This window comes from Oncorhynchus clarkii, chromosome 28 (assembly GCF_045791955.1).
Source record: "Oncorhynchus clarkii lewisi isolate Uvic-CL-2024 chromosome 28, UVic_Ocla_1.0, whole genome shotgun sequence".
NCBI lineage: Eukaryota > Metazoa > Chordata > Actinopteri > Salmoniformes > Salmonidae > Oncorhynchus > Oncorhynchus clarkii.
Genome location: NC_092174.1, coordinates 48,820,481 through 48,847,249, shown reverse-complemented (window position 1 = coordinate 48,847,249; position 26,769 = coordinate 48,820,481). Strand labels below are relative to the sequence as shown.

At 45.2% G+C, this 26,769-nt stretch overlaps 1 protein-coding gene across 1 annotated transcript in view; it reads right to left on the bottom strand.

Annotated features, from left to right (window-relative positions):
- Positions 1 to 21,501: 21,501 nt before the first annotated feature.
- LOC139386827 (collagen alpha-1(VI) chain-like) overlaps positions 21,502 to 26,769 on the bottom strand; it is an 83,659-nt gene continuing 78,391 nt past the window's right edge. The window contains exons 31-33 of the mRNA XM_071132661.1: positions 26,288 to 26,459; positions 26,086 to 26,115; positions 21,502 to 23,095 (exon numbers count right to left, since the gene is read on the bottom strand). Of these exons, the coding sequence (XP_070988762.1) occupies positions 22,494 to 23,095; positions 26,086 to 26,115; positions 26,288 to 26,459 (804 nt within the window). The 3' untranslated portion in view covers positions 21,502 to 22,493. The remainder of the gene's footprint in view (positions 23,096 to 26,085; positions 26,116 to 26,287; positions 26,460 to 26,769) is intronic.

The window sequence follows — 26,769 nt, the reverse complement described above, 5'->3', positions numbered from 1 at the left end:
CTCCGATTTGAGGACCATTTCTCAACGGAGCGTGTCATGGTGTACTTCCTGTTTGAGCTTCTGCTTGTAAACAGGAAGCAGTAGTAGAGTCATGATCTGATTTGCCAAAGGGGGGACGAGTGAGCGCCTTGTATGCTTGCTTATGGGTAAAGTAACCAAGCTCTAAGACTTTATCGCCATAGTGGAGAAGGAGACATGAAAGTTGTGCATTGCATGTCTTAATGATGCAGAATTAATATCACTGGCAACAAGGCAAGCAGCTTCCGGGTGCATGGTGTCCTGCTTGTTTATAGCCTGGTGCCAGCTTGTATACAGCAGTCGGAAACTCTCTCGGGAGGTACAGTGCCTTGCAAAAGTATTCATCCCCCTTGGCGTTTTTCCTATTTTGTTGTGTTACAACCTGTAATTTAAATGGATTTTTATTTGGATTTAATCTATGAGGATGCTTAAGATAAATAACCAAATAACCAAATAACATGGAAAACAGCCAAAAAAATATTTGTAACAATAATAGATAATATGAATAGAAATAATAACAGGTAATATTAATATAAATAATAACAGCACAATCATGCTCATTGTGAAAAGTCCTAGCAAGGATATCAGCATGTCAGCCCAGCCTGCTCAGTTCAATGGATCTGATTGGCTATCAGCATGTCAGTCCAGCCTGCTCAGTTCAATGGATCTGATTGGCTATCAGCATGTCAGCCCAGCCTGCTCAGTTCAATGGATCTGATCGGTGCAGCCAGCTGGTTTCTTCACCCATCGCGCCGACAGAAACAAACATCTCTCTGGTAAGAAGAGGGGCGGGGGGGGGTATGCCTTATGATTAACGAGACGTGATGTGATCATAACAACATCCAGGAACTCAAGTCCTTCTGTTCACCTGACTTAGAATTCCTCACAATCAAATGTCGTCCGCATTATCTACCAAGGGAATTCTCTTCGGTTATAATCACAACCGTATATATCCCCCCCCAAGCAGACACATCGATGGCCTTGAACAAACTTTATTTGACTCTTTGCAAACTGGAAACCACATATCCTGAGGTTGCATTCATTGTAGCTGGGGATTTTAACAAGGCTAATCTGAAAACAAGACTCCCTAAATTGTATCAGCATATATATTGCGCAACCAGGGCTGGTAAAACCTTGGATCATTGCTATTCTAACTCTCGCGACGCATATAAGGCCCTCCCCCTCCCTCCTTTCGGAAAAGCTGACCACGACTCCATTTTGTTGCTCTCTGCCTACAGACAGAATCTAAAACAAGAAGCTCCCGCGCTCAGGTCTGTTCAACGCTGGTCTGACCAATCTGATTGGCTATAAGCATTTCAGCCCAGCCTGCTCAGTTCAATGGATCTGATTGGCTATAAGCATGTCAGCCCAGCCTGCTCAGTTCAATGGATCTGATTGGCTATCAGCATGTCAGCCCAGCCTGCTCAGTTCAATGGATCTGATTGGCCATCAGCATGTCAGCCCAGCCTGCTCAGTTCATTGGATTCAATTGTTCTAAAAATACAAAATATAGAGAAAACAACCTCAATATATCACAAGCCCAGTCCTTTTTTTTATGTCCAAGACATATTTCATGTAGTTCTCATATCCTGTTGTATTCCGACAAAGAGAAGGATAAAGGAACATAGATTCTAACAGCCGCTAATGACTGCAAGTAAAAATGTGTCTTAGGTATGACACTGACCATAAAACATTACCCATCATTACCCACCCATTACCGACATAAAACATTACCCATCACACTGACCATAAAACATTACCATCATTACCCACCCATTACCGACATAAAACATTACCCATCACACTGACCATAAAACATTACCCATCATTACCCACCCATTACCGACATAAAACATTACCCATCACACTGACCATAAAACATTACCCATCATTACCCTACCATTACCGACCATAAAACATTACCCATCACACTGACCATAAAACATTACCCATCACACTGACCATAAAACATTACCCATCATTACCCTACCATTACCGACCATAAAACATTACCCATCACACTGACCATAAAACATTACCCATCACACTGACCATAAAACATTACCCATCACACTGACCATAAAACATTACCCATCACACTGACCATAAAACATTACCCATTACCGACCACATTACCCATCACACTGACCATAAAATATTACCCATCACACTGACCATAAAACATTACCCATCACACTGACCATAAAACATTACCCATCACACTGACCATAAAACATTACCCATCACACTGACCATAAAACATTACCCATCACACTGACCATAAAACATTACCCATCACACTGACCATAAAACATTACCCATCACACTGACCATAAAACATTACCCATTACCGACCACATTACCCATCACACTGACCATAAAACATTACCCATCACACTGACCATAAAACATTACCCATCACACTGACCATAAAACATTACCCATCACACTGACCATACAACATTACCCATCACACTGACCATAAAACATTACCCATCACACTGATCATAAAACATTACCCATCACACTGACCATAAAACATTGCCCATCACACTGACCATAAAACATTACCCATCACACTGACCATAAAACATTACCCATCACACTGACCATAAAACATTACCCATCACACTGACCATAAAACATTACCCATTACCGACCATAAAACATTACCCATCACACTGACCATAAAACATTACCCATCACACTGACCATAAAACATTACCCATCACACTGACCATAAAACATTACCCATTACCGACCACATTACCCATTACCGACCATAAAACATTACCCATCACACTGACCATAAAACATTACCCATCACACTGACCATAAAACATTACCCATCACACTGACCATAAAACATTACCCATCACACTGATCATAAAACATTACCCATCACACTGACCATAAAACATTACCCATCACACTGACCATAAAACATTACCCATCACACTGACCATAAAACATTACCCATCACACTGACCATAAAACATTACCCATCACACTGACCATAAAACATTACCCATTACCGACCATAAAACATTACCCATCACACTGACCATAAAACATGACCCATCACACTGACCATAAAACATGACCCATCACACTGACCATAAAACATGACCCATTACTGACCATAAAACATTACCCATCACACTGACCATAAAACATTACCCATCACACTGACCATAAAACATTACCCATCACACTGACCATAAAACATTACCCATCACACTGACCATAAACCATTACCCATTACTGACCATAAAACATTACCCATCACACTGACCATAAAACATTACCCATCACACTGACCATAAAACATTACCCATCACACTGACCATAAAACATTACCCATCACACTGACCATAAAACATTACCCATCACACTGACCATAAAACATTACCCATCACACTGATCATAAAACATTACCCATCACACTGACCATAAAACATTACCCATCACACTGACCATAAAACATTACTCATTACCGACCATAAAACATGACCCATTACTGACCATAAAACATGACCCATCACACTGACCATAAAACATTACCCATCACACTGACCATAAAACATTACCCATCACACTGACCATAAAACATTACCCATTTCCGACCATAAAACATGACCCATTACTGACCATAAAACATGACCCATCACACTGACCATAAAACATTACCCATCACTGACCATAAAACATTACCCATTACCGACCATAAAACATTACCCATCACACTGACCATAAAACATTACCCATCACACTGACCATAAAACATTACCCATTACTGACCATAAAACATTACCCATCACACTGACCATACAACATTACCCATTACTGACCATACAACATTACCCATTACCGACCATACAACATGACCCATCACACTGACCATAAAACATTACCCATTACCGACCTTAAAACATTACCCATTACCGACCATAAAACATTACCCATTACCGACCATAAAACATTACCCATTACCGACCATAAAACATTACCCATCACACTGACCATAAAACATTACCCATTACTTACCATAAAACATTACCCAAATTGAACTTACAATCGACTCTGACACAGCCATGGCACAACAACGATGGCACGATAGCCAAGAATACATGCAGTACTGACAATCCAGAGCGAGTAAACCTGTAAAACCAACCCTCTCTCCACCCATACACATTTTGTTTTATATTCCAGTGTCGTTGCTCCGTCACCTCGGCTGTTTTACACCTAGGCCTATATCATTAGGATCAAGAATATAAAAGGTAGCATAATATATTCTCTCACTTAGAGAAGTGCTTCCATAACCAGTTAGTGTGTTTGTTCTGCCATTAATGTTATTACATGTATCCAGGTGTTAACCAACCCGCCACACACTAATAGAGACAACAGCCCTTTTGACAATACCTAATCAATTTGCCGGTGTGTATCTGCCACGCCATTATCTGTTTCACCTGTCTTTGCGATGGTCTCCACCCACCTCCATGTGTCTCCTGTTTTCCCCATTAGTCCCCTGTGTATTTATCCCTGTGTTTCCTGTCTCTCTGTGCCAGTTTGTCTTATTTTGCCAAGTCAACCAGCGGTTTTCCTAGCTCCTATTTTTTCCCCAATCTCTGTTTTTCCTAGCCCTCCTGGTTTTGACCCTTGCATGTCTTGACGCCGAATCCTCCTGCCTGACCATTCTGCCTGTTCTGACCTCGAGCCTGCCTATCGTCTGGTACTGTTTGGACTAGGACCTGTTCACTGAACCCCTGCCTGTCCTGACCTTGAGCCTGCCTATCCCCTTGTACTGTTTGGACTAGGACCTGTTCACTGAACCCCTGCCTGTCCTGACCTTGAGCCTGCCTATCGTCTGGTACTGTTTGGACTAGGACCTGTTCACTGAACCCCTGCCTGTCCTGACCTTGAGCCTGCCTATCCCCTGGTACTGTTTGGACTAGGACCTGTTCACTGAACCCCTGCCTGTTCTGACCTTGAGCCTGCCTATCCCCTGGTACTGTTTGGACTAGGACCTGTTCACTGAACCCCTGCCTGTTCTGACCTCGAGCCTGCCTATCGTCTGGTACTGTTTGGACTAGGACCTGTTCACTGAACCCCTGCCTGTCCTGACCTCGAGCCTGCCTATCCCCTGGTACTGTTTGGACTAGGACCTGTTCACTGAACCCCTGCCTGTCCTGACCTCGAGCCTGCCTATCCCCTGGTACTGTTTGGACTAGGACCTGTTCACTGAACCCCTGCCTGTCCTGACCTCGAACCTGCCTATCGTCTTGTACTGTTTGGACTCAGACCTGTTCACTGAACCCCTGCCTGTCCTGACCTTGAGCCTGCCTATCGTCTGGTACTGTTTGGACTAGGACCTGTTCACTGAACCCCTGCCTGTTCTGACCTTGAGCCTGCCTATCCCCTGGTACTGTTTGGACTAGGACCTGTTCACTGAACCCCTGCCTGTCCTGACCTCGAGCCTGCCTATCCCCTTGTACGGTTTGGACTAGGACCTGTTCACTGAACCCCTGCCTGTCCTGACCTCGAGCCTGCCTATCCCCTGGTACGGTTTGGACTAGGACCTGTTCACTGAACCCCTGCCTGTTCTGACCTCGAGCCTGCCTATCGTCTGGTACTGTTTGGACTAGGACCTGTTCACTGAACCCCTGCCTGTTCTGACCTTGAGCCTGCCTATCGTCTGGTACTGTTTGGACTAGGACCTGTTCACTGAACCCCTGCCTGTCCTGACCTCGAGCCTGCCTATCCCCTGGTACGGTTTGGACTAGGACCTGTTCACTGAACCCCTGCCTGTCCTGACCTCGAGCCTGCCTATCCCCTGGTACTGTTTGGACTAGGACCTGTTCACTGAACCCCTGCCTGTTCTGACCTCGAGCCTGCCTATCGTCTGGTACTGTTTGGACTAGGACCTGTTCACTGAACCCCTGCCTGTTCTGACCTCGAGCCTGCCTATCGCCTGGTACTGTTTGGACTCAAATGTGCACCTACCTACGTTGTAAACTTTCATAGGCTAGGTTGAAAGCAACCTCATGATGGGTATAGGGAAAATTTGAGTATCATGTAGTAGCCTAAACCTATTGATGTTACATTGAACTGGGTGAATATGAATGACAGTAACCTAAACCTATCACTGTTACATTGAACTGGGTGAATGGAATATGAATGACAGTAACCTAAACCTGTCACTGTTACATTGAATTGGATGAATGGAATATGAATGACAGTAACCTAAACCTGTCACTGTTACATTGAACTGGGTGAATATGAATGACAGTAACCTAAACCTGTCACTGTTACATTGAACTGGGTGAATATGAATGACAGTAACCTAAACCCTATCACTGTTACATTGAACTGGGTGAATATGAATGACAGTAACCTAAACCCTATCACTGTTACATTGAACTGGGTGAATATGAATGACAGTAACCTAAACCCTATCACTGTTACATTGAACTGGGTGAATATGAATGACAGTAACCTAAACCTATTGGTGTTATATTGAGTTGGGTGAATGACAGTAACCTAAACCTATCACTGTTACATTGAGCTGGGTGAATGACAGTCATCCAATATGCTCTAATATAAATACGGCCTGTCGTGGTAATTTTTCAAATCAAAGGAGAGAGACTTTTAGATTTCTTCAAAACAATTGAACTTTATTATCAATGAATTACTGCAGTAATGGAGATGTCAACAACCCACCTGCAGGTGACTCTTGAGAGCCCAACCAGTAGGACTAAGCCACAGCATTTTATAGCAAAGTCCATCCTCTTGGATGTTCACGACAAACAACAGATGTGTAAAATTATATAAAGGTACATTGTGATGTCAAGCAACAGACAGCGAGATTTACATTGCGCCAGGTTTCTGTCTCTAGGTCCTTTACAACTTGTTTATACAAAAATACTAATGTAACCTAGGACACTAGGTCCTTGCCTCAAATTATTAAGTCCAGTGTTCATCTTCCATACGAGATAAATAAACTGGAAATTGTGTCTCCCTGGCACCGACAGACAGGCACACAGACACTAATCATGGAATGGAATGTTGTCTTATCACCAAGCCATCGTAAATCTACTGTCATTGTTAAATCTCAGAGGCTCCTCTCTCTCCACACAGACAAGAGAGTTCTAAGAACCCTACTCTGTTGCCACTCAGAAAAACAGATTGTGTGAATGTACTAATATAGGAATACATTCTAATATAAACGTAATGTGATTAACATAATGCTGTAATTCTACCGCAGGCCATGTTCATGAAAAAAATGTATCGTCCTCTCTCATCTTAAACGACACCGACTGCCACTGCTGTCCTATATTATATTATCGGCTCAATCTGAAATGACCTTTACATTTTAACGCGGAGCTTCAGCGATATTTTGCAGATACAGATTGAATCCAGCCCTAAGTGCAGCAAAGGACATAGATGTGGATCAAGGAGAGGAGGGGAGAAGGGAGGAGAGGGAAGGAGAAGAGGGAAGGGGAAGAGTGGAGGGAAGGAGAGGAGAGGAGAGGAGGGAAGAAATGAGAGAGGAAGAAATGAGAGAGGAGGGAGGAGGAGAGGATTGGAGGGGAGGGGTGGGAGGAGAAGGAAGGAGAGGGGAGGAGAGGAGAGGAGAGGAAGGTGAAGAAATGAGAGAGGAGAGAGGAGGAGATGGGAGGAGAGGAGAGAGGACAGGAGGGGAGGGGTGGGAGGAGAGGGAAGGAGATGGGAGGAGAGGAGAGAGGAGAGGAGGGGAAGAAATGAGAGAGGAGAGAGGAGAGGAGAGAGGAGGAGAAGAAATGAGAGAGGAGAGGAGGAGAGGAGAGGAGACAGGATAGGAGTGGAGGGGTGGGGGGAGAGGAGAGAGGAGAGGAGGGGAAGAAATGAGAGAGGAGAGAGGAGGAGATGGGAGGAGAGGAGAGAGGAGAGAGGAGGAGATGGGAGGAGAGGAGGATTGGAGAGAGGAGGAGAGGAGAGGAGAGAGGATATGAGTGGAGGGGGGGAGGAGAGGGAAGGAGAGGAGAAGAGAGAGGAGAGGAGGGGAAGAAATGAGAGAGGAGAGAGGAGGAGATGGGAGGAGAGGAGAGAGGAGAGGAGAGAGGAGGAGATGGGAGGAGAGGATAGCAGTGACGATTTTAGCATGTAAAACTTTGTTGGGCAAACTCAAAAATAAATTTTTAGATGCATGAGAGCAAAGCCACTACACAACACAGCACTAAACAATACATTAATTGCACTATAACGGTGACAAACGGTGCCCACAAACTGTTATGGCCTACACAAAGCTGTCCCTACAGCAGAGCTTTCTTTTCAGCCCCATGGAGTGAATTCTTACCACTGCTACACCTTGGCTATCAATGGAGCCTGACACATTTTGTCAGTCTCTGGATTTATGGTGCTTTCAAGACAACTTGGAACACTGAAAAAAACAAGGTTGAATCATGATGTCAGTGAACTTCAGGTCGGAGCTGTAGAAAGAAGCCCGAGTTCCCGACTTGGAATTCCGAGTTGGATGACCGTTCAAAACGTATTTTCCCAGTCGGGGCTTGTTTTTTTCCCAGTTGTCTTGAACTCACTGAAGTCTGAGATTTCCCAATTTCCGAGTTTCCAGTTGATTTGAATGCGGCAGAAGTCATGCTGGATTGACAGCTTGGCCAATGTTGAATGTAAGCTTGAAAAAGAGAAGTGACTTGCTTGGGCCAAGAAACACAAGCAAGGGACATTAGACCGGTGGAAATCTGTCCTTTGGTCTGATGAGTCCAAATTTCTGATTTTGGTTCCAACCGTGTCGTTCTGAGACGCAAAGTAGGTGAACAGATGATCTCTGCATGTGTGGTTCCCACCGTGAAGCATGGAGGAGGAGGTGTGATGGTGCTTTGCTGGTGACACTCAGTAATCTATTTAAAATTCAAGGCACACTTAACCAGCAAGGCTACCACAGCATTCTACAGCGATACGCCATCCCATCTGGTTTACGCTTAGTGGGAATAGAATTTGTTTTTCAACTGGACAATGACCCAGCACACCTCCAGGCTGTGTAAGGGCTATTTGACCAAGAAGGAGAGTGATGGCATGCTGCATCAGATGACCTGGCCTCCACAATCCCCCCCGACCTCAACCCAATTGAGATGGTTGTGAAGGGAGTGAAGGAAGAGCATCAGCATATGTGGGAACTCCTTCAAGACTGCTGGAAAAGCATTCTAGGTGAAGCTGGTTGAGAAAATGCAAAGAGTGTGCAAAGCTGTCATCAAGGCAAAGGGTGGCTACTTTGAAGAATCTAAAATAGAAAATATATTTGGATTTGTTTAACACTTTTTTGGTCACTACATGATTCCATATGTGTTATTTCATCGTTATGATGTCCTCACTGTACTGCCCTGAATGACGGGTCGTCACTGGAGGACAGGAAATGAGGGGAGGGGAGATGGCAGAGAAGAGAGGTGGAAGAAGGGAGGAGAGGAGGGGAGGGGATGAAAGAGGGGGCTGTTACTGCTGGCAATGAGTTTCTGGCAATGTGAGATAGGGAAGCGGGGGCATCTGTTTCAATGTGATTCATGAAGCAGGAATGACTCTTCTTTTTCCCTCTCCTCTCCTCTCCCCTCCTCTATTCTCTTTCCCTCTACTCTCCCCTCCTCTATTCTCTTTCCCTCTCCTCTCCCCTCCTCTATTCTCTTTCCCTCTCCTCTCCCCTCCTCTATTTTCTTTTCCTCTCCTCTCCCCTCCTCTATTCTCTTTCCCTCTCCTCTCCTCTCTTCTATTATCCATTACTCTCTTTCAATCCAAAACCAACCCCTGCCCCCTATCCCCTAGCTCCTATCCTCTAACCACAACTCCTATTTCCTATTTCCTATTCCCTATCCCCTAGCTCCTATCCCATATCCCCTAACTCCTGTTCTCTAACCCCTAGCTCCTATTTCCTATCTTCTAACCCCTAGCTCCTATTTCCTATCCCCTAGCTCCTATCCTCTAACCCCTAGCTCCTATTCTCTAACCCCTAGCTCCTACTCCCTATCCCCTAGTTCTACTCCCTAGCCCCTATCCCCTAGCTCATATCCACTAACCCTTAGCTCCTATTCCCTATCCCCTATCCCCTAGCTTCAATCCTCTAACCCCTAGCTCCTATTCCCTATCCCCTATCCCCTAGCTCCTATCCCCTAGCTCCTATTCCCTGTCCCCTAGCTCCTATCATCTAAACCCTAGCTCCTATTCCCTATCCCCTAGCGCCTATCCTCTAACCCCTAGCTCCTATTCCCTATCCCCTAGCTCCTATCCTCTAACCCCTAGCTCCTATTCCCTATCCCCTAGCTCCTATTCCCTATCCCCTATCCTCTAACCCCTATCTCCTATTCCCTATCCCCTAGCTCCTATCCCCTATCTCCTATTCCCTATCCCCTATCTCCTATTCCCTATCCCCTAACTCCTATCCTCTAACCCCTAGCTCCTATTCCCTATCCTCTAGCTTCTATTCCCTATCCACTATCCTCTAGCTCCTATTCCCTATCCCCTAGCTCAGTGGTCACCAACCGGTACATTTCTAAATTTCTGTCAAAAAAAGGCTTGGGCCCCTTTTTTACTGCTGGCAATGAGTTTCTGGCAAAGTATGTGAGATAGGGAAGCGGGGGCATCTGTTTCAATGTGATTCATGAAGCAGGAATGACTATCTTCTTTTTCTTCTCTCGCCTACTCTATTACCCTTTACTCTCTTTCAATCCAAAACCAACCCCTGCCCCGATCCCCTAGCTCCTATCCTCTAACCACAAGTCCTATTTCCTATTCCCTATCTCCTATCCCTTAGCTCCTATCCCATATCCCCTAGCTCCTATCCTCTAAACCCTAGCTCCTATCCTCTAACCCCTAGCGCCTATCCTCTAACCCCTAGCTCCTATTCCCTATCCCCTAGCTCCAATCCTCTAACCCCTAGCTCATATTCCCTATCCCCTAGCTCCTATCCCCTAGCTCCTATTCCCTGTCCCCTAGCTCCTATCCTCTAGCCCCTAGCTCCTATTCCCTATCCCCTAGCTCCTATCTTCTAACCCCTAGCTCCTATTCCCTATCCCCTATCTTCTAACCCCTAGCTCATATTCCCTATCCCCTATCTTATAACCCCTAGCTCCTATTCCATATCCCCATCTTCTAACCCCTAGCTCCTATTCCCTATCCCCTATCTTCTAACCCCTAGCTCCTATTCCCTATCCACTATCTTCTAACCCCTAGCTCCTATTCCCTATCCCCTATCCTCTAGCTCCTATTCCCTATCCCCTATCCTCTAACCCCTAGCTCCTATCCCCCATCTCCTATTCCCTATCCCCTATATCCTATTCCCTATCCCCTAGCTCCTATTCCCTTTTCCCTATCCCCTACCTCCTATTCCCTATCCCCTAGCTCCTATTCCCTATCCCCCATCCCCTAGCTCCTATCCTCTAACTCCTAGCTCCTATTCCCTATCCTCTAGCTCCTATTCCCTATCCACTATCTCCTATCCTCTAACTCCTAGCTCCTATTCCCTATCCACTAGCTCCTATTCCTTATCCCGTATCCTCTAACCCCTATCTCCCATTCCCTATCCCCTAGCTCCTATCCTCTAACCCCTAGCTCCTATTCCCTATCCCCTAGCTCCTATTCCCTATCCACTATCTCCTATCCTCTATCCCCTAGCTCCTATTCCCTATCCCCTATCTCCTATCCTCTATCCCCTAGCTCCTATTCCCTATCCCCTATCTCCTATCCTCTAACCCCTAGCTCCTATTCCCTATCCCCCATCTCCTATCCTCTATCTCCTAGCTCCTATTCCCTATCCACTATCTCCTATCCTCTATCCCCTAGCTCCTATTCCCTATCCCCTATCTCCTATCATCTATCCCCTAGCTCCTATTCCCTACCCCCCATCTCTTATCCTCTATCTCCTAGCTCCTATTCCCTATCCCCTATCTCCTATTCCCTATCCCCTAGCTCCTATTCCCTATCCCCTAGCTCAGTGGTCACCAACCGGTAAATTTGTACATTTCTGTAGAAAAAAGGCTTGGGCCCTTTTTTAAATTTGCGGTAGCAGAACTTGATTCAGAAACCTGATCACCCTGCGCAAAGTGCGCAAAGTCATTTATCTGAAAAGACAAAGTCTGCATACCCAGTGGACCGGGAGATCTGTGGCTGGAGTTCGTCTACTGCACTGGCCAATTGTATAGCTCAAATCACAGTGCCAACAGCTTCCATGAGCCCACAGTTTGATACTAGACTAGGTGAGGTTTAATCACTTTTAAAACCATGACTAGAGAGAGGCCGTCAAAGAATACAGCAGAGAGCTTCTGTTTTTATGAGTGAGTTCATGTTTAAGTTTTTAATCAGCATTGTCAACACTTTTTATTCAGCATTGTCAACACTGTTTTTAATCAAGACCTTTACAAAACATAAAATGCATTTCTCCCCCTTCTTCCATTTGCGCTGCAGCTGCAATGAACTAAACACCTTCTTTACCCGCTTTGAGGATAACACAGTGCCACCAACAGCCCGACCGATATTCAATCCCTCTCTATCCCAGTCTGCTGTCCCCACTTTCTTCAAGATGTCCACCATTGTTCCTGTATCCAAGAAGGCAAAGGTAACTGAACTAAATGACTATCGCCCCGTAGCACTCACTTCTGTCATCATGAGGTGCTTTGAGAGACTAGTTAAGGATCATATCACCTCCACCTTAACTGTCACCCTAGACCCACTTCAATGTGTTTACCACCCCAATAGATCCACAGACGATGCAATCGCCATCACACTGCCCTATCCCATCTGGACAAGAGGAATACATATGTAAGAATGCTGTTCATCAACTACAGCTCAGCATTCAACACCATAGTACCCTCCAAGCTCACCATTAAGCTAGAGGCCCTGAGTCTGAACCCCGTCCTGTGCAACTGGGTCCTGGACTTCCTGACGGGCTGCCCTCAGGTGGTGAAGGTCGGAAACAACACCTCTACTTCATTGATTCTCAAAACAGGGGCCCCACAAGGGTGCGTGCTCAGTCCCCTCCTGTACTCCCTGTTCACCCATGACTGCGTGGACCCAATGATGAGACTACAGAGAGGAGGTGTGGGTCCTCGGAGTGTGGTGCCAACAAAATAACCTCTCACTCAATATCGACAAAACAAAGGAGCTGATTGTGGACTTTAGGAAACAGCAGAGGGAGCACGCCCCTATCCACATTGACGGGACCACAGTGGAGCAGGTGGAGATTTTAAAGTTCCTCTGCGTACATATCAATGACAATCTGAAACGATCCACCCACTCCGGCAGTGAGGTGAAGAATGCGCAACAGCGCCTCTTCAACCTCAGAAGGCTGAAGAAATTTAACTTGGCACCTAAAACCCTCACAAACTTTTACAAATGCACAATTGAGCTGTATAAAAGCCTGGTACGGCAACTGCACAACCGTACCAGGCGGGTGGAAGCCAGACGGTGGTGCAGTCTGCCCAATGCACCGGGGGCAAACTACCTGCCCTCCAGGACACCTACAGCACCCCTAATGTCACAGGAAGGCCAAAAAGATCATCAAGGACAACAACCACCCGAGCAACTACCTGTTCACCCCACTATCATCCAGAAGGCGAGGTCAGTACAGGTGCATCACACCTGGGACCGAGAGACTTAAAAGCAGCTTATATCTCAAGGCCATCAGACTGCTAAATAGACATCACATGTGGCTTCCACCCGGTTACGCAACCCTGCACCTTAGAGGCTGCTGCCCCATATACATAGACTTGAAATCACTGGTCACTTTAGTAATGGAACACTAGTCACTTTAGTAATGTTTGCATATTTTTGCTTTACTCATCTCAAATGTATATACTGTATTCTATTTTACTGTATTTTAGTCTATGACACTCTGACATTGCTCATCCTAATGTTTAAATATTCCTTAATTCCATTATTTTACTTTTAGGTTGTGCGTGTGTGTGTATTGTTAGATAATACTTGTTAGATATTACTGCACTGTTGGAGCTAGAAACACAAGCATTTAGTTAGATATTACTGCACTGTTGGAGCTAGAAACACAAGCATTTAGTTAGATATTACTGCCCTGTTGGAGCTAGAAACACAAGCATTTAGTTAGATATTACTGCACTGTTGGAGCTAGAAACACAAGCATTTAGTTAGATATTACTGCACTGTTGGAGCTAGAAACACAAGCATTTAGTTAGATATTACTGCACTGTTGGAGCTAGAAACACAAGCATTTAGTTAGATATTACTGCCCTGTTGGAGCTAGAAACACAAGCATTTAGTTAGATATTACTGCACTGTTGGAGCTAGAAACACAAGCATTTAGTTAGATATTACTGCACTGTTGGAGCTAGAAACACAAGCATTTAGTTAGATATTACTGCACTGTTGGAGCTAGAAACACAAGCATTTAGTTAGATATTACTGCACTGTTGGAGCTAGAAACACAAGCATTTAGTTAGATATTACTGCCCTGTTGGAGCTAGAAACACAAGCATTTAGTTAGATATTACTGCCCTGTTGGAGCTAGAAACACCAGCATTTAGTTAGATATTACTGCCCTGTTGGAGCTAGAAACACAAGCATTTAGTTAGATATTACTGCCCTGTTGGAGCTAGAAACACCAGCATTTAGTTAGATATTACTGCCCTGTTGGAGCTAGAAACACAAGCATTTAGTTAGATATTACTGCCCTGTTGGAGCTAGAAACACCAGCATTTAGTTAGATATTACTGCCCTGTTGGAGCTAGAAACACCAGCATTTAGTTAGATATTACTGCACTGTTGGAGCTAGAAACACAAGCATTTAGTTAGATATTACTGCACTGTTGGAGCTAGAAACACCAGCATTTAGTTAGATATTACTGCCCTGTTGGAGCTAGAAACACCAGCATTTAGTTAGATATTACTGCACTGTTGGAGCTAGAAACACAAGCATTTAGTTAGATATTACTGCACTGTTGGAGCTAGAAACACAAGCATTTAGTTAGATATTACTGCACTGTTGGAGCTAGAAACACCAGCATTTAGTTAGATATTACTGCACTGTTGGAGCTAGAAACACAAGCATTTAGTTAGATATTACTGCACTGTTGGAGCTAGAAACACAAGCATTTAGTTAGATATTACTGCCCTGTTGGAGCTAGAAACACCAGCATTTAGTTAGATATTACTGCACTGTTGGAGCTAGAAACACAAGCATTTAGTTAGATATTACTGCCCTGTTGGAGCTAGAAACACAAGCATTTAGTTAGATATTACTGCCCTGTTGGAGCTAGAAACACAAGCATTTAGTTAGATATTACTGCACTGTTGGAGCTAGAAACACAAGCATTTAGTTAGATATTACTGCACTGTTGGAGCTAGAAACACAAGCATTTAGTTAGATATTACTGCCCTGTTGGAGCTAGAAACACAAGCATTTAGTTAGATATTACTGCCCTGTTGGAGCTAGAAACACAAGCATTTAGTTAGATATTACTGCACTGTTGGAGCTAGAAACACAAGCATTTAGTTAGATATTACTGCCCTGTTGGAGCTAGAAACACAAGCATTTAGTTAGATATTACTGCCCTGTTGGAGCTAGAAACACAAGCATTTAGTTAGATATTACTGCCCTGTTGGAGCTAGAAACACAAGCATTTAGTTAGATATTACTGCACTGTTGGAGCTAGAAACACCAGCATTTAGTTAGATATTACTGCACTGTTGGAGCTAGAAACACCAGCATTTAGTTAGATATTACTGCACTGTTGGAGCTAGAAACACAAGCATTTAGTTAGATATTACTGCCCTGTTGGAGCTAGAAACACAAGCATTTAGTTAGATATTACTGCCCTGTTGGAGCTAGAAACACAAGCATTTAGTTAGATATTACTGCACTGTTGGAGCTAGAAACACAAGCATTTAGTTAGATATTACTGCACTGTTGGAGCTAGAAACACAAGCATTTCGCTACACCCGCAATAACATCTGCTAAACATGTGTATGTGACATATAACATTTTTTTTTAAACATTTAAAAAAAAATTATCCCTAATTTCGTGGTATCCAATTGTTAGTAGTTACTGTCTTTTCTCATCGCTACAACTCCCGTACGGGCTCGGGAGAGACGAAGGTTGAAAGTCCTGCTTTTTAACACAGCGCGCATCCAACCCGGAAGCCAGCAGCACCAATGTGTCAGAGGAAACACCGTACACCTAACGAACGGGTTAGCGTCCACTGCGCCCGGCCCGCCACAGGAGTCGCTAGTGCGCGATGAGACATGGATATCCCTACCGGCCAAACCCTCCTTAATCCGGACGATGCTAGGCCAATTATGCGTCGCCCCATGGACCTCCCGGTCGCGGCCGGATGCGACAGAGCCTGGGTTGGAACCCAGAGCTAGCACTGCGATGCAGTGCCCTAGACCACTGGTGACATATACAATTTGATTTGATTTAATGCACACAGTGAAAACAGATTCAGTTACAGGCCCTAATACACAGTGAAAACAGGTTCTGTTACAGGCCCTAATACACAGTAGAAACAGGTTCAGTTACAGGCACTAATACACAGTGAAAACAGATTCAGTTACAGGCCCTAATACACAGTAGAAACAGATTCTGTTACAGACCTAATGTACACAGTAGAACCAGGTTCTGTTACAGGCCCTAATACACAGTAGAAACAGGTTATGTTACAGACCTAATGCACACAGTAGAAACAGGTTCTGTTACAGACCTAATGCACACAGTAGAAACAGGTTCTGTTACAAACCTAATGCACACAGTAGAAACAGGTTCTGTTACAGACCTAATGCACACAGTAGAAACAGGTTTTGTTACAGACCTAATGCACACAGTAGAAACAGGTTCTGTTACAGACCTAATGCACACAGTGGAAACAGGTTCAGTAAGGCCCTAATGCACCATTTTGTGATCTGTAGTTCTGATGGGGGTGGCCATTTTAGTGAGAGGGCAGAGCCCGTTTATTAGTTCTGCTCTCACATATCTGCCATTTATCACTCAACCCCCTTCTTTGCCACAGTACATACAAGTATATGGATGAGCGATGGCCGGGCGGCATAGGCAAGGTGCAGTAGATGGTATAAAATACAGTATATACATGTGATATATATTCAGTGTCATTCAATACCTCTTCAGAACCTCTTCAGTGTCATTCAGTACCTCTTCAGTGTCATTCAGTACCTCGTCAGTATCTCTTCAGTGTCATTCAGTACCTCTTTAGAACCTCTTCAGTGTCACTCAATACCTCTTCAGTGTCATTCAGTACCTCTTCAGAACCTCTTCAGTGTCATTCAGTACCTCTTCAGTGTCATTCAGTACCTCTTCAGAACCTCTTCAGTGTCATTCAGTACCTTTTCAGTGTCATTCAGTACCTCCTCAGTGTCATTCAGTACCACTTCAGAACCTCTTCAGTGTCATTCAGTACCTCTTTAGTATCTCTTCAGTGTCATTCAGTACCTCTTTAGAACCTCTTCAGTGTCATTCAGTACCTCTTCAGTGTCATTCAGTACCTCTTCAGTGTCATTCAGTACCTCTATTGTCATTCAGTACCTCTGAATTTTAATGGGGTATGGTGGCCATTGGCTCAACTTACCCCATGGCCATTGGCTCAATTTACCCCAAGGCAAATATTTTGACTATATTAGCCCACACAGCTACAAGGATGCACTTTCATTCTAGGTTTAGGACCTCATATTGTAGCGTATAGAGACCATAACTGGTTTAGGACCTCATATTGTAGCTTATAGAGACCATAACTGGTTTAGGACCTCATATTGTAGCTTATAGAGACCATAACTGGTTTAGGACCTCATATTGTAGCTTATAGAGACCATAACTGGTTTAGGACCTCATATTGTAGTTTATAGAGACCATAACTGGTTTAGGACCTCATGTTGTAGCTTATAGAGACCATAACTGGTTTAGGACCTCATATTGTAGCTTATAGAGACCATAACTGGTTTAGGACCTCATATTGTAGCTTATAGAGACCATAACTGGTTTAGGACCTCATATTGTAGCTTATAGAGACCATAACTGATTATAGAACCAATCAAATCAAATTGTATTTGTCACATGCGCCGAATACAACAGTGAAATGCTTACTTACAAGCCCTTAACCAACAGTGCAGTTTTAATAAAATAAGTTTTAAAATGATGTGACCTAACTTTCTCACCACTTTTTCCACGTGATTTGTTGCTTCAGACTCCATGGAATGATGACCTCTTTCTAAATATTTGGTCACATGACTCATTTTGTGTATGGTTTCCCAGAAACAAGGGGTGGCTCAGCTAAATTACCCCACACACCCCTAAATGGTCAGCTAAACTATCACAATGTAAATGTGGAGTTAGATGCTCCAAACATTCCGTTGTTGCTATGCACACTGCTAAGAACACTCGTAACTGTAGGAAAACCTGGGTCACGATGCAGAGATGGTTGTTGTTTGGCATCTTCTGTGTGAATCCAACCGGGTAAAAGTTCCTGGGGAGACTGCATATATTCCTAATTCCATTCCTTTACTTAGACTTGGGTATATGTTGTGAAATTGTTAGATATTACTGCACTGTTGGAGCTAGAAACACCAGCATTTCGCTACACCCGCAATAACATCTGCTAAACACGTGTATGTGACCAATAAAATGTTATTTGATTTGACTTGACCTTGCTTCACCGTAGGGATGGTGCCAGGTTTCCTCCAGACGTGACACTTGACATTCACGCCAAATAGTTCAATCTTGGTTTCATCAGACCAGAGAATCTTGTTTCTCATGGTCTGAGAGTCCTTTAGGTGCCTTTTGGCAAACTCCAAGTGGGCTGTCATGTGCCTTTTACTAAGGAGTGGCTTCCATCTGGCCACTCTACCATAAAGGCCTGATTGGTGGAGTGCTGCAGAGATGGTTGTTCTTCTGGAAGGTTCTCCCATCTCGAGAGGTCACCTCCCTGACTAAGGCCCTTCTCCCCTGATTGCTCAGTTTGTCCAGGCGGCCGGGAGCCGGGAGCCGAGGCCAGTGTGTTCTTGGGGACCATCAATACTGAATAAATTTTTTGGGTACCCTTTCCCAGATCTGTGCCTCAACATAATCTTGTCAAGGAGCTCTACGGACAATTCCTTCGACTTCATGGCTTGGTTTTTGCTCTGACATTCACTGTCAACCGTGGGAGCTTATATAGACAGGTGTGTGCCTTTCCAAATCATGTCCAATCAATTGAATTTACCACAGGTGGACTCCAATCAAGTTGTAGAAACATCCCAAGAATGATCAATGGAAACAGGATGCACCTGAGCTCAATTTCTAGTCTCATAGCAAAGGGTCTGTTATGTAAATAAGGTATTTCTGTTTTTAACTTTTAATAAATTAGCAAACACTTCAAAAAAACTGTTTTTGCTTTGTCATTATGGGTTATTTTGTGTAGATTGATCAGGAACATGTTTAATTTAAATCCCTTAAAGTAAACAAAATGTGAAAAAAGTCAAGGGGTCTGAATACTTTCTGAACGCACTGTGTGTGTGTGTGTGTGTGTGTGTGTGTGTGTGTGTGTGTGTGTGTGTGTGTGTGTGTGTGTGTGTGTGTGTGTACGCGTGCATGCGGACATGTGTGTGCAGGATATTGAGTAAACTTTTCATACTAACTGATAAAAAAAAACAAGAAACATGAATTGGTTGAAGAGGCCTTTAATGAATCAGCTGTGTTCTAGCAGCCTGTCTGGCAGCTGGTTTGGTTTCAGATCAAAATATCATCAGTAGGATGTTGCCCACTGCTACAGCGGTCAACTAGCACCATTCACTGCTACAGCGGTCAACTGGCACCATTCACTACTACAGCGGTCAACTGGCACCATTCACTGCTACAGAAGTCAACTGGCACCATTCACTGCTACAGCAGTCAACTAGCACCATTCACTGCTACAGCAGTCAACTGGCACCATTCACTGCTAGAGCGGTCAACTGGCACCATTCACTGCTACAGCCGTTAACTAGCACCATTCACTGCTACAGCGGTCAACTGGCACCATTCACTGCTACAGCGGTCAAATGGCACCATTCACTTCTACAGTGGTCAACTGGCACCATTCACTGCTACAGCGGTCAACTGGCACCATTCACTGCTAGAGCGGTCAACTGGCACCATTCACTGCTACAGCGGTGAACTGGCACCATTTACTACTACAGCGGTCAACTGGCACCATTCACTTCTACAGCGGTCAACTGGCACCATTCACTGCCACAGCGGTCAACTGGCACCATTCACTTCTACAGCGGTCAACTGGCACCATTCACTGCTACAGCGGTGAACTGGCACCATTCACTACTACAGCGGTCAACTGGCACCATTCACTGCTACAGCGGTCAACTGGCACCATTCACTGCTACAGCAGTCAACTAGTACCATTCACTGCTACAGCAGTCAACTGGCACCATTCACTGCTACAGCAGTCAACTAGTACCATTCACTGCTACAGCAGTCAACTGGCACCATTCACTGCTACAGCGGTCAACTGGCACCATGATCCACTGATGCTGACACTGAGGAACTGGCCGTGAACCATTCATCTGAAACTGTTACTTGGAACTTTAAAGTAGCCTTCAAAGGGTTATGGTTCATCAGGCTGATGCAGAGAGAGAGAGAGCGAGAGAGAGAGAGAGAGAGAGAGAGAGGGGTCACAGGGAGACATAAACCATTCAGGGTTTCTTTACCTCATCAGGCTGATGCAGAGAGGAATGAGTGTGTGTGTGAGAGAGAGAGAGAGCGAGAGAGAGAGAGGGGACATAAACCATTCAGGGTTTCTTTACCTCATCAGGGTTGGCGGTGCAAACATGGTAATAGATGTTTTCCTGTCTGAGTGTGGTTGTGTGTGTGTATGGTTGTGTGTGTGGTTGCATGTTTGTGTACTTGTGAGGCATCTGAACATGCGACCTCAGACAAACTGTTTATGAGGAACTCCCACATGATGTATAACACATTAGAGACCATTCCACTGTTTGCACACACGCACACGCACACACACACACACATGAGTACGCAAATAGTCTGTGTCCAGCTGTTCTTCATTAGGACCAGGGTATCTGCAGGGAGGATGTTTAATGTTTAACTTTGATGTTTAAAAAAGATGTAGTGATGTCATATCCTGTCCTGTCTCTGATCTACAAACAACAACGACCATTCCTTTACAGTAACGTTTCTGTCTAATGCTGCATTCATGTGCTGCTCAGAATTATGGAACTAGGAACAGTCAGACTGGGAATTATGGAACTGGGAACAGTCTGACAGGGAATTATGGAACTTGGAACAATCTGACTGGGAATTATGGAACTGGGAACAGTCTGCCTGGGAATTATGGAACTGGGAACAGTCTGACTGGGAATTATGGAACTGGGAACAGTCTGACTGGGAATTATGGAACTGGGAACAGTCTGACAGGGAATTACGGAACTGGGAACAGTCTGACAAGGAATTATGGAACTTGGAACAATCTGACTGGGAATTATGGAACTGGGAATAGTCTGCCTGGGAATTATGGAACTGGGAACAGTCTGACTGGGAATTATGGAACTGGGAACAGTCTGACTGGGAATTATGGAACTGGGAACAGTCTGACAGGGAATTATGGAACTGGGAACAGTCTGACAGGGAATTATGGAACTGGGAACAGTCTGACTGGGAATTATGGAACTAGGAACAATCTGACTGGGAATTATGGAACTGGGAATAGTCTGCCTGGGAATTATGGAACTGGGAGCAGTCTGACTGGGAATTATGGAACTGGGAACAGTCTGACTGGGAATTATGGAACTGGGAACAGTCTGACAGGGAATTATTGAACTGGGAACAGTCTGACAGGGAATTATGGAACTGGGAACAGTCTGACTGGGAATTATGGAACTGGGAACAGTCTGACTGGGAATTATGGAACTGGGAACAGTCTGACTAGGAATTATGGAACTGGGAACAGTCTGACAGGGAATTATGGAACTGGGAACAGTCTGACTGGGAATTATGGAACTGGGAACAGTCTGACAGAGAATTATGGAACTGGGAACAGTCAGACTGGGAAAAATGGAACTGGGAACAGCCTGACAGGGAATTATGGAACTGGGAACAGCCTGACAGGGAATTATGGAACTGGGAACAGCCTGACTGGGAATTATGGAACTGGGAACAGCCTGACTGGGAATTATGGAACAGTCTGACAGGAAGATGTTACAACATGGAAGCTCATTACAGACGTCTGAAACTAGTTTCTGTTACAAGAGGTTTTCAGTAGTTTTCCGCTTGGGATTTTTCTTGATAATTCTGAGAGCACATGAATGCAGTCTAACACAATCTCTTACACAGTCTGACACACAATTGTCTTCTGTCATTATCGGACGTAAAAACCCAACTAAAACACAGTAAATGAGTGATGAAATATGAATGGATATTCATAATGAGGGAGACTAAACTCTAAAGCATGTGGTCCCAGCCCTTGCCCCTGAACTCAGGCCTGGGAGACCCTGCGGGACACTGTCTGGTAGAACACGCCACGCAGCAGAGACGGGTAGTCTGGGACGCGGAACAGGTGGCGCTGGGCGTAGGTGACATCGTAACTCCTCCCCCTGCTGACCAGCGAGCGCAGGTTGGCCTCGCTCACCTGGTTGCCCACGGTGATAACGTACAGCTCCACTCCCGCCTCTGACACCAGCCGTACGCGCTTCTCCAGCATCGCCTCGGTAACGCCCTGAGATCTCCCGTCAGAGAACAGCACTAGCTTCCTCTTCCTGTTCCCGCCCCCTGACGTCTGGAATTTCTCCATGGCGAAGGCCATCGCCTTGGTAACGTCAGTCCCATCATTCTGGAAGGTGGCGGCCTCAATCTTACTGGTCAGCAGGGTGAGGTTAGAGGTCAGCTCCGCCTCCATGCGGCGTTCACGGCTGTACTGGCCCACGGCGACACGCACGGCAGCACGGCCGGACCTCTCTGCAGACAGGAAGCGCTCAGCCAGACGCTTGACGAAGGTCTTGCTGGAGTCAAAGTTCCTCTGTCCCACACTGGCTGAACTGTCCATCATCAATACGATGTCTGTGTCCCCTGAGAAGGAGACTGGAGGACAGAAACAACAGGATAAACAACATGAAGACAATACACAATGACAACACAATGTCCTCCCAAAACAAGATTACAAAGAGAAACCACAGGGGAAACCACAGGAAAAACCATAGAGGAAACCACAGAGAAACCACAGGAAAAACCATAGAGGAAACCACAGAGAAACCACAGGAAAAACCGTAGAGGAAACCACAGAGAAACCACAGAGAAACCACAGGAGAAACCACAAGAGAAACCACAGGAGAAACCACAGGAGAAACCACAGGAGAAACCACAGGAGAAATCACAGAGAAACCACAGGAGAAACCACAGAGAAACCACAGGAGAAACCACAGGAGAAACAACAGGAGAAACTACAGGAGAAACCACAAGAAAACCACAGGAGAAACCACAGAGAAACCACAGGAGAAAATACAGGAGAAACCACAGGAGAAACCAGAGAGAAACCACAGGAGAAACAACAGACAAACCACAGGAGAAACTACAGAGAAACCACAGAGACAACACAGGAGAAACCACAGGAGAAACCACGGGAGAAACCACGGGAGAAACAACAGGATAAACTACAGAAGAAACTACAGGGAAACCACAGAGAAACCACAGGAGAAACCACAGAGAAACCACAGGGGAAACCACAGAGGAAACCACAGAAAAACCACAGGAGAAACCACAGGAGAAACCACAGGAGAAACCACAGGAGAAACCACAAGAGAAACCACAGGAGAAACCACAGGAGAACCTACAGGAGAAACTACAGGAGAAACCACAGGAGAAACTACAGGAGAAACCTCAGGAGAAACTACAGGGAAACCACAGGAGAAACCACAGATAAACCACAGAGAAACCACAGGAGAAACCATAGAGGAAACCACAGAGAAATCACAGGAGAAACCACAGGAGAAACCACAGGAGAAACCACAGAAAAACCACAGGAGAAACCACAGGAGAAACCACAGGAGAAACCACAAGAGAAACCACAGGAGAAACCACAGGAGAAACTACAGGAGAAACCACAGGAAAAACCACAGGAGAAACCACAAGAGAAACCACAGGAGAAACCACAGGAGAACCTACAGGAGAAACTACAGGAGAAACCACAGGAGAAACTACAGGAGAAACCACAGGAGAAACTACAGGGAAACCACAGGAGAAACCACAGATAAACCACAGAGAAACCACAGGAGAAACCATAGAGGAAACCACAGAGAAATCACAGGAGAAACCACAGGAGAAACCACAGAGGAAACCACAGAAAAACCACAGGAGAAACCACAGGAGAAACCACAGGAGAAACCACAAGAGAAACCACAGGAGAAACCACAGGAGAAACTACAGGAGAAACCACAGGAAAAACCACAGAGAAACGACGGACAAACCAAAGGAGAAACCAAAGAGAAACCATGGAGAAACCACGGAGAAACCACAGGAGAAACCACAGGAGAAACCACAGGAGAAACCACAGAGAAACCACAGGAGAAACCACAGAGAAACCACAGAGAAGCCACAGGAGAAACCACAGGAAAACCCACAGGAGAAACCACAGGAGAAATCACAGGAGACACCACAGAGAAACCCCAGGAGAAATCACAGGAGACACCACAGAGACACCACAGGAGACACCACAGAGAAACCACAGGAGAAACCACAGAGAAACCACAGGAGAAACCACAGGAGAAACCACATGGAAACCACATGAGAAACCACAGGAGAAACCACAGGAGAAACTACAGGAGAAACCACAGGAGAAACCACAGAGAAACCACCGGGAAACCACAGGAGAAACCACAGAGAAACCACAGAGAAACCACAGAAGAAACCACAGGAGAAACCACAGAGAAACCACAGGAGACACCACAGGAGAAACAACAGAGAAACCACAGGAGAAACCACAGGAGAAACTACAGGAGAAACCACAGGAGAAACTACAGGAGAAACCACAGGATAAACCACAGGATAAACCACAGAGAAACTACAGGAGAAACCACAGGAGAAACCACAGGGAAACCACAGGAGAAACCACAGAGAAACCACAGAGAAACCACAGAAGAAAACACAGGAGAAACCAAAGAGGAAACCACAGAGAAATCACAGGAGAAACAACAGGAGAAACCATAGAGGAAACCACAGGAGAAACCACAAGAGAAACCACAAGAGAAACCACAGGAGAAACCACAGGAGAAACAACAGGAGAAACCACAGGAGAAACCACAGGAGAAACCACAAGAGAAAGCATAGAGAAACGACGGAGAATCCACAGGAGAAACCAAGGAGAAACCATGGAGAAACCACGGAGAAACGACGGAGAATCCACAGGAGAAACCAAGGAGAAACCATGGAGAAACCACGGAGAAACCACAGGAGAAACCACAGGAGAAAACACAGGAGAAACCACAGAGAAACCACAGGAGAAAGCATAGAGAAACCACAGAGAAACCACAGGAGAAACCACAGGAGAAACCACAGGAGAAATCACAGGAGACACCACAGAGACACCACAGGAGACACCACAGAGAAACCACATGAGAAACCACAGAGAAACCACAGGAGAAACCACAGGAGAAACCACAGGAGAAACCACAGGAGAAACTACAGGAGAAACCACAGGAGAAACCACAGAGAAACCACCGGGAAACCACAGGAGAAACCACAGAGAAACCACATAGAAACCACAGGAGAAACCACAGGAGAAACCACAGAGAAACCACAGGAGACACCACAGGAGAAACCACAGAGAAACCACAAGATAAACCACAGGAGAAACCACAGGAGAAACCACAGGGAAACCACAGGAGAAACCACAGGAGAAACCACAGGAGAAACCACAGGAGAAACCAGAGAGAAACCACAGAGAAAACACAGGAGAAACCACGGGAGAAACCACAGGAGAAACTACAGAGAAACCACAGGAGAAACCATGGGAGAAACCACGGAATAAACTACAGGAGAAACCACAGGAGAAACCACAGAGAAACCACATGACTTACTGGGACATTTGTAGTTGGGACACTTCTTATCTGTTGTAGGAAATAGAGAAACCAAAATTAATAGGACATTTTCACATCATTTTCACATCATACAGAGTCTGTATCCACACCACAGGGTTCACTAGTGTGTGTGTGTGTGTGTGTGTGTGTGTGTGTGTGTGTGTGTGTGTGTGTGTGTGTGTGTGTGTGTGTGTGTGTGTACCTTCACAGATGCGTGTGGTGAGGTTCTGTAAGAAGCTGTCATCCAGCAGCTCAGCGAAGTTCTCCAGTACGAAGGAGAAGCCTGGTTTAGGGTCGCTCGTACAGACCACAGCACTGAGCTGTTCATGGTTGGGCTGACGGCCAGAGTAGTCCTTCACTCCCAGACCACCCACCTGACAGAGAGAGGGGGGCAGGGTTAGTGTGTGTGTGTGTGTGTGTCTGTGTGTCTGTGTGTTAGTGTGTGTGTGTGTGTGTGTGTGTGTGTGTGTGTGTGTGTGTGTGTGTGTGTGTGTGTGTGTGTGTGTGTGTAATGGACTGTGCGTTGTGATATGATGTTGCTGGTCGTACTAAATCGTACTACAGAGTGGTGTCCCTTACCCTGATGCCCTTCCTACAGAGTGGTGTCCCTTACCCTGATGCCCTTCCTACAGAGTGGTGTCCCTTACCCTGATGCCCTTCCTACAGAGTGGTGTCCCTTACCCT